The sequence below is a fragment of the Trachypithecus francoisi genome, unplaced genomic scaffold (assembly GCF_009764315.1).
Source record: "Trachypithecus francoisi isolate TF-2019V2 unplaced genomic scaffold, Tfra_2.0 Lachesis_group5, whole genome shotgun sequence".
Classification (NCBI taxonomy): Eukaryota; Metazoa; Chordata; class Mammalia; order Primates; family Cercopithecidae; genus Trachypithecus; species Trachypithecus francoisi.
Window position 1 is genome coordinate 64871559 of NW_022681470.1, and position 12555 is coordinate 64884113.

Here is a 12555-nt window from a genome sequence, read left to right on the forward strand (position 1 = left end):
CACATCAGCTCCAACTGCTTTGCCAGTCACAGGGTACCATAGTTCTTTAGAATAAATTGGCCTTTGAGTTTCTGCCAGCTACTGAAGAATTCAGATCCCCAGTGAACTAAGACTTTTAGGTGGGCCTGAACCTAAGAACCAAATGATAGTCAAGGAGGAAAATGGCAGTGAGGAAGCTGAGCATCTGTTAGTAAAGAAATCAAGGGAGAGATGAGAATTGCTCACACATTTGTTACCACTTTTTTTTTCTTTAGGTTCCGATTAAAAGGCAGGTCTGCTAGTCATTGTGTCTTGGCTGGAATGAAAGCCCTTTGGAATAGCAGTGTTCCAGTGTGTGAACGTGAGTAGAAAGAACTATGTAGTTTGGATAACTCTCCTTATGTTTATTTTCCAGTGTGTTTACTGCATGGAATCACCTGTTGTCTGGATCCTAACTAAATTACGGATAAAAATACTTCTTTGTTGGAAGAATTTCAAGAAGGGTCTTGTAGGTCTTCTCTGACATGTGTTTTTGTTACTAATCTGTAAATCACTTAGTTTAATGACAGTGTTTAACTTTGTGGGGAATGTGAGCAAGAAACTAGATGACATAAAGGGGCAGCACGTTTTAGTTGGTCATTTATTTTTAGTTTTCTTATCAAGGAGGAATCTTTCTTAAATGTTTATGTTTTTTTTTTTCTTTTTTGAGACACAGTCACCCAGGACAGAGTGGAATGGTGCAATCACAGCTCACTGCAGCCTCAATCTCCTGGGCTCGCACCTCAGCCTCCTAGTAGTTGGGACTACAGGTGCATGCCACCACACCTGGCTAATTTTTGTATTTTTTGCAGAGATAGAATCTCGCCATATTGCCCCAGCTGGTCTCAAACTCCTGGGCTCAAGATATGCTCCTACCTTGGCCTCCAAAAGTGTTAGGATTACAAGTGTGAGCAACCATGCCCAGCCAAATTTTTATGTTCTTTTATCCCCTCACATATCACAAACAATTTAGTCAGCTTCTTATTTGACCTACAGCATTTAATGACATAGGGCTTCCCCTGTGCCAGGACTTTCCATGCGTAGCAAAAGCAATGAATAGTGAGTGAATAGTAAAGACACCTCCCTACTTTCCTGGTGTGTATTTTCTTGAAGGAGACTGTGAACAAGGAAATAAATAAGTAAACAAAATTCTAAAAATTATATTACATAAAATGGTAGTTAAATAGGTATGTTATAGAGAAAATAAAACAGAGTTATATGATAAATTAGTATGGTGGAAGGAGCTGAGATGATGAAACAGTGTCTGAAATGATGAGGTGCCCTAAGTTTCCAAACCATCCGCTTAAATAAAATATGTCGAAATTCAGAAAAAATTCAGAAACTCTTAGATAAAAGTACATGTTTGACATACCAAGGCATTACTGATTGATTCTATTCTGTCTACTAGAGCAAGGCAAGAATTTTTTAAACCTTTTTTCCCTGATTATTGGAAAATGTTTATTTTAATTTGTATTGTGTTAAAATAAGTTATAGAAATCAATTCGGATACCTTATGGTGAGTATTATGGTGAAGAACATTTAATACCTGAGGAAACTCAAGTATTCAACAAACTCAACCTTACAGAGACACATAAAGCTGAAAATAAATATATAAATAAACTTAGGAAAACACAAACAGGTAAAATTCAAGCATGAGAAGTCAATCATTGTTTGATGTACTAAGTCTTTTTTATACACATCATTCTGATAAACTTGGGCATCTCTTCCTAAATTCATATCAAATTAGAAGCATCAAGTGCTTTTAGGGAAGGAACTGTTCTAAGCAGACTAAAAGGAGGAATAAATGATGGCTAATAAATTGGAAGAAAAAAAGGCTCTTTGGCACCATTTAATCTGAGTCAAAAGAGCCTTATGGTGTCTGATGACGCCATTGGAAATTTGGTGTTGGTCCTGATGATAATGGTCTTGAATCACCAAGAAACATTTACATTGCTAAAGATGATAGTTCATGATTATTAAAGTTCATAGATTTCCTTGGAACTTATGGTCTCTGATGTCCAAAACTTTGTCTGTCTTGAACTTCATTGTCAACCCAGGAATCTTACTATGCCTGAGTTAAAGTGGGCAACCAAATGGGTCCTTTTTAAAAAATTAAAAACAATTGCTTTTCAAATTCATAACGAACATAGGTACCCGGGTGGCCCAGGAACACTTTGGGCTTTTGCAATAAATTGTAATTTAGGTCTCACTTCAGTTAGTTGCCTCTCAACAAAAGCCTTACAGATTTAAATTCCATCTACCTTAGTTATATGCTTTCTAAACGCACAGTCACAGATCACTATTATTTCAGTCATCTTAAGTGAAACTCTAATAGAACTTAAAGCTCTTGTTTTCTTTCTAGAAATTTTTTGCCCAAATCCTCCAGCTATCCTTAATGGGAGACACACAGGAACTCCTCTTGGAGATATTCCCTATGGAAAAGAAATATCTTACACATGCGACCCCCACCCAGACAGAGGGATGACCTTCGACCTTATTGGGGAGAGCACCATCCGCTGCACAAGTGACCCTCAAGGGAATGGGGTTTGGAGCAGCGCTGCCCCTCGCTGTGAACTTTCTGTTCCTGCTGGTTAGTACCTGCTTCCACATATCCTAAATGGGTTCAGAATATCTAGGTGAGAACCTCCATATTTCTGTACTGACAGTCATTTTTGCTTGTGAAAATGGCTTTGCTATGAATGTCAGAGACAGAACTACCTCCCAAGTGAATGACAAATGGGTTCTAGTAGGCACACTGTGTCTCAGTTGTTGGTATTGTGATGGTCCTTCCTATGGGGTGAGGAGTGTGGGATGGTAAGGAGAGAAGGGGGTGGACAGTGAAGAGAATTGGTGAGGTCCAGATTTTGTAGATTTTCAAAGTACTGAAAGCAAATGCTAAAGAAAATACTCTTTTATTTTACCTCTACTACTACGAGTTGTCTTTATCCTGGATAGATGGATGTGCTGCGCAAAAAGTACACGATGATGACGTAATTTACTTCAAAACTGATAGTGCTATAAAAGTAATTTAAGAAACTCAGATGTAGGGATTTATACTTTTTATGTTGTTTCCAAGGGTTTGTTCAAGCCACTGACTATGTTTATCTGGTCCTTCACCTCAACATTAATAAAGGGAGTTCAGGAGGCCCTGGAGAAGCAGAGTTTAAAATTGTACTCTTAGCCTGATGGGTGCAGCAAACCAACATGGCACATATATATCTATGTATCAAAGCTGCACATTGTGCACATGTACCCTAGAACTTAAAGTATATATATATATATATATATACACACACACACACACATAAAGAGAGTGTGGTATATATATATATATAAAGAAAGATTGTACTCTTAGCCTCCATAACTCATTCCTTTGATACATTAGTCTGGCTTTAAACGACAGTACCTGACAACTGTAGGCACATGCGTGGCTGTGACTGCCCACACCAGCTCCATCTTCCAGTAAGGACAGAACAGCACTGAATCGTTAGCTTGTCGATCCCTGTGGTACTTCCCCATCTGACCCAGTATGAAGTTAGAGACTGTAAAGGATAGTGTTTAAATGTCAAGAGGTCTAGGTTTAGAGAATCTGTCTTCCACTGATCAAATAAGAGTGAGTGGCTTATGACCTGGCTGGCTCAAGTCTTCATGAACCTCTAATAGCCAGAGATATTGGATGTGTTCATGTGTTCATATGTCTATGTTTAACTGAGTGTCTTTTCTTGTGTTTGTGTGGGAACTTGTTCTCAGCCTGCCCACATCCACCCAAGATCCAAAACGGGCATTACATTGGAGGACACGTATCTCTATATCTTCCTGGGATGACAATCAGCTACATTTGTGACCCCGGCTACCTGTTAGTGGGAAAGGGCATCATTTTCTGTACAGACCAGGGAATCTGGAGCCAATTGGATCATTATTGCAAAGGTGACTTATTTCTTGTTATTTCTTATTCTTGCTGGGTTGTATGGAACATTGATACATGAGGCTTATAAGGCTGAGAGACGACTGAAATGAGCATAATGAAAGGGATAATATTTTGTCCTCTTGGCAGCTGCTTTCTTTTCATTTACATAAAATTTATTTCATCTTACTAACTGTCCTCTTTGCATGGTCGATAGCAGTGCTTCTCCATCCAGAGCATTAACACAATCCGCTGGGAACCTTGTTAAAAAGTTTCTCAAACTCCATTCCATGGCCTCTGATTCTGTTTTGAAGTGGGGTCAAAAGTCTATTTTTAACAAACTCATCAGAATGCTCTGATGCAGGAAGACCACAGTCCACATTACAAGAAATACCACTTTGTCTTCTTGGTTTCTATCAAGGAAAAAAAATATTGTAGACTAATTTTGAGAATATTACAACTGAAAAGAAGTCTGTGCTTGAAGATGAAGGACATGCTGATGGCTGGGCAGAAAAAGAAAGTAAAGCTAAGGATGAGTTAAAATAAAGTAACCTGTGTGCGGTGGCTCACGCCTGTAATCCCAGCACTTTGGGAGGCTGAGGTGGGAGGATCATGAGGTCAAGAGATCGAGACCATCCTGGCCAACATGGTGAAACCCCATTTCTACTAAAAATACCAAAATTAGCTGTGTGTGGTGGCGCACACCTATAGTCCCAGCTACTCAGGAGGCTGAGGCAGGAGAATTGCTTGAACCCAGAGGCGGAGGTTGCAGTGAGCTGAGAGCGTGCCACTGTACTCTAGCCTGGTAACAGAACGAGACTCCGTCTCAAAAAAAAAAAAAAAAAAAAAAAAAGAAATAAAGTAAATTAATCAGAAAGATGTATTTTAATTTAGGCCTGGCACGGTGGCTCAGGCCTGTAATCCCAGCACTTTGGGAGACTAAGGCGGGCAGATTACCTCAGGTCAGGAGTTTGAGACCAGCCTGGCCAACACGGTGAAATCTCGTCTCTACCAAAAATGCAAAAATTAATCAGTCATGGTGGCACATGCCTGTCGTCCCACATACTCGGGAGGCTGAAGCAGGATAATTGCTTGAACCCAGGAGGTGGAGGTTGCTGTGAGCCCAGATTGCACCACTGCACTCCTGCCTGGGTGACAGAATGAGACTCAAAAAAAAAAAAAAAAAAAGAAATAAAGTAAATTAATCAGAAAGATGTATTTTAAATTTAGGCCTGGCACGGTGGCTCAGGCCTGTAATCCCAGCACTTTGGGAGACTAAGGCGGGCAGATTACCTCAGGTCAGGAGTTTGAGACCAGCCTGGCCAACACGGTGAAATCTCGTCTCTACCAAAAATGCAAAAATTAATCAGTCATGGTGGCACATGCCTGTCGTCCCACATACTCGGGAGGCTGAAGCAGGATAATTGCTTGAACCCAGGAGGTGGAGGTTGCTGTGAGCCCAGATTGCACCACTGCACTCCTGCCTGGGTGACAGAATGAGACTCAAAAAAAAAAAAAGAAAAAAGAAAAAAAGAAAGAAAGATGAATTTTAAATTCAGAATCATGATTTACTAACTTCTTTGTTCTATGTGCAGAAACGGGCCAAAAGTATGCATTTAATAAAGAGCAGAGTGCCAGTATTTGTTGTGAAGCCTGAGAGAACTAACATGGTACTCTTGTTTCCTTACAGTGTGACCCAAGTGGCTCCAGGGCTAGATCACCATTAGCCTAATTCCTAATCTTTCCACAGCTTTCCAGTTGCAGAGCTGTTAATCAAAAGTGAATGCACAGTACATTCCATATTCTTTACTTTACATTAAGAAATGGGAGTCAAAAAATGTTAAATTATAAGGCTTTTGGAGGAGGAAGATTAGTAACATGTTTAAAAACACGCTTTTTCTTAGCCAAGGGCAAAATAGGTTTTGCAGTCATAGATCTGTCTATTCTGCAGTTAAAACCAACAATCGGCCGGGCGCAGTGGCTCACACCTGTAATCGCAGCAATTTGGGAGGCTGAGGCGGGCGGATCATGAGGTCAGGAGATCAAGACCATCCTGGCTAACACAGTGAAACCCCGTCTCTACTAAAAATACAAAAAATTAGCCAGGTATGGTGGTGGGCACCTGTGCTCCCAGCTACTCGGGAGGCTGAGGCAGGAGAACCTGGGAGGCAGAGCTTGCAGTGAGCCGAGATCGCGCCACTACACTCTAGCCTGGGTGAGAGCAAGACTCCGTCTCAAAAAAACAAAACAAAACAAACAAACAAAAAACAACAATCAACAATAAAATATCAATTTCCTTTTGATTTATCTAATTTCAGAGGTAAATTGTAGCTTCCCACAGTTTATGAATGGAATCTCAAAAGAGTTAGAAATGAAAAAAGTGTATCACTATGGAGATTACGTGACTTTGGAGTGTGAAGATGGGTATGCGCTGGAAGGCAGTCCCTGGAGCCAGTGCCAGGAGGATGACAGATGGGACCCTCCTCTGGCCATATGTACCTCTCGTAAGTGCAAGTACAAGGAATGTGGGACCTTCCCGGTCATGGTTATTGCTCATTCATTCATCCATATTGGCATCAAGTGTGGTGTGATGTTTATGGCATATGCTACCAGCTATGGAGTATAATATGAGCGTCCACTTCTTCCAAAAATCCCAAAATGAGAGTAAGGCCAGACTTTCTCTTCTCACACCTCTCACTCCAGCTCTGCACTTTTTTTGTCTATATCACGTGGTTGCATGAGCCACACAGTAATGATTTATCTACAGCCTACGAGCCTTAAAAGAAATGTTTTCAGCATGAGTTAGGGAGCACCTTCCAAGCTGCAGAGAGCAGCCGGCCTGTCTTCCTCACCACTGTAGGATACAGGATTTTAAGCTAGCACAGCTGGATAGAGCAGATTTAGAAATCATGTATCATTGAGCTCTGTAGAAGAGTAGCCCTCTGCTGGCAACTGAAAGGTACTGCAAGATAGAAAATTCTACCCACATCATGGAGCAGATGAGCAAAATTAATTATGAACAGCCTTTCTTAATCCAAGTTAGTGTTACACTTTCCCCTCTCCCCATCTCTTATGACTCTTCTAATACATGGTTCTACACCAAGATTGTTCAAGATCCAGTTTTACAATTAATCCTGTAAATATGCTAATATGACTCACAGATATTTCTAAATTATCAGTTTGACACCCGCTTAATATCAAATTATATTCGCTTTTTTGGCAAAAATCTCACTGGATAACGTACTAAATGGCTTTAGAGTATTCTGAAGATCTGGCTGGGACTGACAGAAAACTCACATAGTTGGGGAACCTACTGTATCAAATATTAGAACAAAATATAAAGCAACAATACAGAAGTCACTTTGCACCAGCACAAGAAGAGACATACAAATAAGTGGAATGAAATTGATATTAATAAAATAAAGGGGCCGGGTATAGTGGCTCATGTCTGCAATCCCAGCACTTTGGGAGACCAAGGCGGATGGATCACCTGAGGTCAGGAGTTCAAGACCAACCTGGCCAACATGGTAAAACCTCATCTCTACTAAAAAACAAAAAAATTAGCCAGTCATGGTGGCAGATGCCTGTAATCCCAGCTACTCAGGAGGCTGAGTCAGGAGAATCACTTGAACACAGTAGGTGGAGGTTACAGTGAGCTGAGATTGCTCCACTGCACTCTGGTCTAGGCGACAAGAGCAAAACATTTTTTAAAAATTGTCCATTAAATTAACAATAAAAAGGTTGTTAGGTGAACACCCAATGAAAAGCAAGGATGTGATAAAACTGATATTGTTGTACATTGAAGGTACTATTATAAATTTGCAAAAATTCTTACGAAAAGCAATTATGCAATGTATGTGAAAAATAATACAACTATTCCTGCCAGTTAGCCCTCCTAGAAATCTAATCTAAGGAAAAATATAAAATATTAAAATATTTTATTAAGCATTTTATTAAGGGTCTCATGAGACAGAAACCTAGAAACGACTTAGATGCAGAATAGAAGCCATTGAATGCACTATGATGCATCTACTAGATTATATTAGTTAGCCTTTGTTGTAACTTATATTTCTAGTATATAATTATGTGAAAACACACACATGAGAAAATGTGCCAGAACAGAATGTATCAAAACATTTTTTGGGTACTAGGATTGGAGTGATTTTTTCTTTAGTTCTGTATTATAAATTTTCTTCTGTAATTGTATTAATATTAATTTTTAAAAGTCTTCTCTGAGTGCAGAAGGTAAAATGAGAGTATGTGAATGAAACCAATGGCTTTTTGCATCAGAAAAAATATTAGACTGAGTCCTGGAGAAAAATTAGAATGACTTGTCACTGGCTGAGAGGTCCTGCTTAATCACGTTGCATGCCAGAGTGACATTTGTGACTTTTGACTTCCTTTTAGGTGCACGTGATGCTCTAATAGTTGGTAAGTTTCATGAAAGGTTTGCTGAGGAATTCTGGCATCTATAACAGTAAGTACCTACCTATAATGAATGAAATGCAAAAAGAGAGATCAAAATATCTTGAGTTATAAAGAGATCAAAATATCTTGAGTTGTAAGTTCAACTAGAAAGAAAATAGTGATAAGTTAGGCCACGAGATGGTGAAACTGGCGTCGTCATATGCATACTAAACAACCTTCATCAATGGCTCTTTACTATCTTTGAACCATTACAAATGAATAATCATTCATCAGTGTCAAAAATTCTTTATTTGAATGTGCTGGGAGAATGCAACTTCCTTCGGTTGTAACCTGGAGTATACTTCCAGATGGTGATTGTGCTCACTTGCACAAATAGAAAACCACAAGATCAGTCTTCTGAGCCCATATCTGTGATCTGCCTATGTTGGAAGAATAGTTTTGTAATAGAGTCTGCTTCCAACAGAATACTGTGGCATATTATTCTTACATCCTTTTTTACACATCTGGACACTGAGACACAGAGAGTTTATGTAACTTGCCCAAGACCACAGAATGGGATAGCCTGGATCTAGCTACCTGTGGAGACTGTGCATTTTAACAATCAATAAATGGACAAAGGATCTACATATATAATTCAACAAGAGAGAAAATTCCAGTATTGTCACAATGAAATGCCTGTATGTTAAGCCTTAGGCAAGAGACATGGGCAGGGCCATGGAGAGCTGGTGGCCAGCTGCCCCATCGCGGTTCTCACTTACTTTTGGAAAAGTTGATGTTGGACTAAAGGTTACAAAACAGCTCAGATCACACCTTAACTATAATAACCCCGTGGGAGTAAGACTAATGCTATAGAAACCCAGAGTAAAGCAGAATGTATAGTTACATCTAAAAAAAAAAAAAAAAAAAAAAGCATTGGCAATCTGTAGTGGGACTGGATACTAAGACAGAATTTAAAACCTATGAGTTATATTTTCCATGCATTTAATTACCTTGTTTTTCTGCCTAGGCACTTTTTCTGGTATGATCTTTATTTTATTCATCATTTTCCTCCCTTGGATAATTCTAAAGTACAGAAAAGAGTAAGTATAGCCATATTATCCCAAGAAATGTAAACTGTACTTACCCCGCTTGGAAGTCAAAAGAAAGTAAAAGACAAACAAACCCATTGCTACATAAACAGATGTGGTAATTCTTATAAAGAAGATCCTTGACACACAGTATAGACAAAGAGGTATTCTCACTAAAGGAAGTATATAGGATACTAAGAACAATTAAAACAAACAAACAAACAAAAACAGCAGCTGGGCCAGGTATGGTGGCTCATGCCTGTAATTTCAGCACTTTGGGAGGCCAAGGTGGGCAGATCACTAGAGGCCAGGAGTTAGAGACCAGCTTGGGCAACATGGTAAAACCCCATCTCTACTAAACACAAAAAAATTAGCTGGGTGAGGTGGGACACATCCCTGTAATCCCAGCTACTCGGGAGGCTGAAGCACAAGAATTGCTTGAACCCAGGAGGCAGAGGTTGTAAGGAGCCAAGACTGTGCCGTTGCATTCCAGCCTGGGTGACAAAGTGAGACTACATCTCAAAACACACACACACACAAAGACACACACACACAAAGACACACACACACAGAGACACACACACACAGCATTTTAAGAAGGAATTGAGTTTTACAGAAAGAGAAGTAGGCAGACAGAGTTTTTAAAAAGTTGTTCATGAGGCTGCTGATATCCTAGTTTTGCTAAGACATTGCAGACACCTACCTCTAAGCCCAGATCCTATCATAGCACTAGAAGTTAGATTGGGTCACTTATGGCACACATAGCCTGCCAGTGGGGAAGAATTGAGCCTTTCCATTGGGTATTTCAGTATATAAACAAATATTTTGTAAACACCATTAACTTTATTTTTTTAAGACAGAGTCTTGCTCTGTCACCCAGGCTGGAGTGCATGGAGAGCATGATCTTGGTTCACTGCAACCTCCGCCGACCGGATTCAAGTGATTCTCATACCTCAGCCTCCTGAGTAGCTGAGACTACAGGCATATGCCACTACACCAGGCTAATTTTTGTATTTTTAGTAGAGAAAGGGTTTTGCCATCTTGGTCAGGCTGGTCTCGAACTCCTGACCTCAAGTGATCCACCTGCCTCAGCCTCCCAAAGCGCTGGGATTACAGGTGTGAGCCACTGGACCCAGCCATCATTAATTTTTTAAATTTGAAAGAAAAAAAACTTGCAAAGACTAAGATCTGAATAAAGAAACGTCTTTGACAGGGAAGAGAACCTACACAGCTTTTGAACTGGTTGATTGAATTGTAACAACGTCAGTGAAGCCAGAATCAATAATATCAATGTTATTAGTTGATGAGCAAATTGTATACCCATAGAAAAACTGAATTCGTAACTTTTAAGTGAACAGTTTTCTATAGGAAATATTCTAAACAATGCAGTTTCCTACAACAAACTATACAGCAATTGAAGTTTTTGTATTTCACAGAGATGCCAATACACTTTTAAAAAGTAGTTTGTCATAGTAGATCTTGCTGTAAACAACCTAGTCAGGAACTCAATTTCATGGGAAAATAGTGAATGAGTAGAGATTTAAATTTAAATCATTATCCTTCCTAACTAAAGTTCTCCATATTTTATGGCTTGACATATAAATATTCTTTGCTCTTCTCCATTACAAAAAGAAAAGGTAAGTAGCTGGGCACTTTCCCTTAACAAAGTACTTGTGTCAATATATTTTTCTCTTAAAGTTTCTTATTAAGTACCGCTATAATTTGTGAGTTAATGTTAAAAAAAATTTACTAAGTCTGAATTAAAGAAGTTAGGGCTTCTAATTTTCTGTATCTATACCAGTCTCTAGTTAAAACCACACAGGGGAAATGATTATCTCTTCCTCTTGAAAATATTAAAGCTACTTTAATATCTTGAACATATTTGAATATCTCCACCCTTCTAACTATATCATTCTTCATTCCTCATGGCCCATTCCTTGTTAATCAACTAAAGGGTCAGATTCCCAAGCCTAACTACTGATTTGTTTCACCCATGTATTTTAAGATCATTTCCTCATATTAATCATCTTCAGGCATAAACATGACTCAATAACCATTTCATAAAATTATTTTAGAAATGATTATCTTGTATAATCTAAGCAACCTCAGAGCATATACCATTTCTTCATGTTTTCCATCTCGTAAAACCTGCCTCCTATTTTTTTCATACTCTTTTAAAGTGTAATGTCCATGGCACAACCATTCTCTCTCTGACCAGTGGCTGCCAGAAATGTGGCACAAAGAAAGATCATAATCCTTGTTAGACTTAAAGGTCAGGGAGGTAAACCTCCCAAACATCTATGTAACCCACACTAAAACCTATTATATATGTGAAATCCAGGAAAATTTTTAAATGTTTTCTAAACTTTTACTTTTGACCTGTTTCACTTCTTGGGACTGTAACTGCCTGAAGGGTTCTTCCTGCCTGTCATACAGACAAAACCAATTCCCTGAGATCATGGTATATTGCAGTAAAGACAGAGTTGAATTAACACAAGGCCAGTCACGTGGAAGAACTGGAGTTATCACTCAACTCAGTCTCCCCAAGAACACAGGGGCTACGGTTTTTATAGACCATTGGTAGGAAGGGAGCTAGGGAATGGGTACTACTGGTTGGTTGGGGATGGGAGTGTGGGAAATGGTCCTCAAGTGCTGTATCCACCTCTGGTTGGGGGCCACAGGACCAGTTGAGTCATGAGTCACAGGTGCAGGTAGAGTCGGTCAGTTGCCAAATGTAAAAACCTGAAAAACATCTCAGAAGACCAATCTTACATTCTACAATAGTGATGTTATCTATAGGAGCAATTAAGGAAGTCACAAATCTCTGAGCAGTAATGGATTATAAAAACTATGCCTATATTTTAGCAGAGTTCAGGTCCCTCTCATAATCCTAAACTCTTGGCCTTTCATTAGCTTTCAGGTCCTGAGCAAGGAGGGAGCTAGTCTTAGGAAGAGACTGTTATTATCCTTGCTCCAAAGTTAAATTATAAACTAAATTCCTTTCATGGTTAGCTTGGCCTACACCCAGGAATGAGCAAAGCCAGCCCACCCGTAAGGCTGGAAGCAAGATGAAGTCAGCCGTGTTAGATTTCTTTCACTCTCATAATCTTTGCAAAGGTGGTTTCAGGATAGTGAGTG

The 12555-nt window shown here is 39.3% G+C and overlaps 1 protein-coding gene across 3 annotated transcripts in view; it reads left to right on the forward strand.

Annotated features, from left to right (window-relative positions):
- The window catches only part of LOC117075393 (complement receptor type 1), a 221972-nt gene that overhangs the window by 72026 nt on the left and 137391 nt on the right, over positions 1-12555 (forward strand). For 2 of the 3 annotated variants that reach the window (XM_033197702.1, XM_033197703.1), the window contains exons 23-28: positions 255-340; positions 2381-2608; positions 3769-3945; positions 6241-6426; positions 8330-8353; positions 9357-9429. In XM_033197702.1, the coding sequence (XP_033053593.1) occupies positions 255-340; positions 2381-2608; positions 3769-3945; positions 6241-6426; positions 8330-8353; positions 9357-9429 (774 nt within the window). Of the gene's footprint in view, positions 1-254; positions 341-2380; positions 2609-3768; positions 3946-6240; positions 6427-8329; positions 8354-9356; positions 9435-12555 lie in introns of all 3 variants that reach the window. The other variant, XM_033197705.1, reaches the window with a different exon arrangement.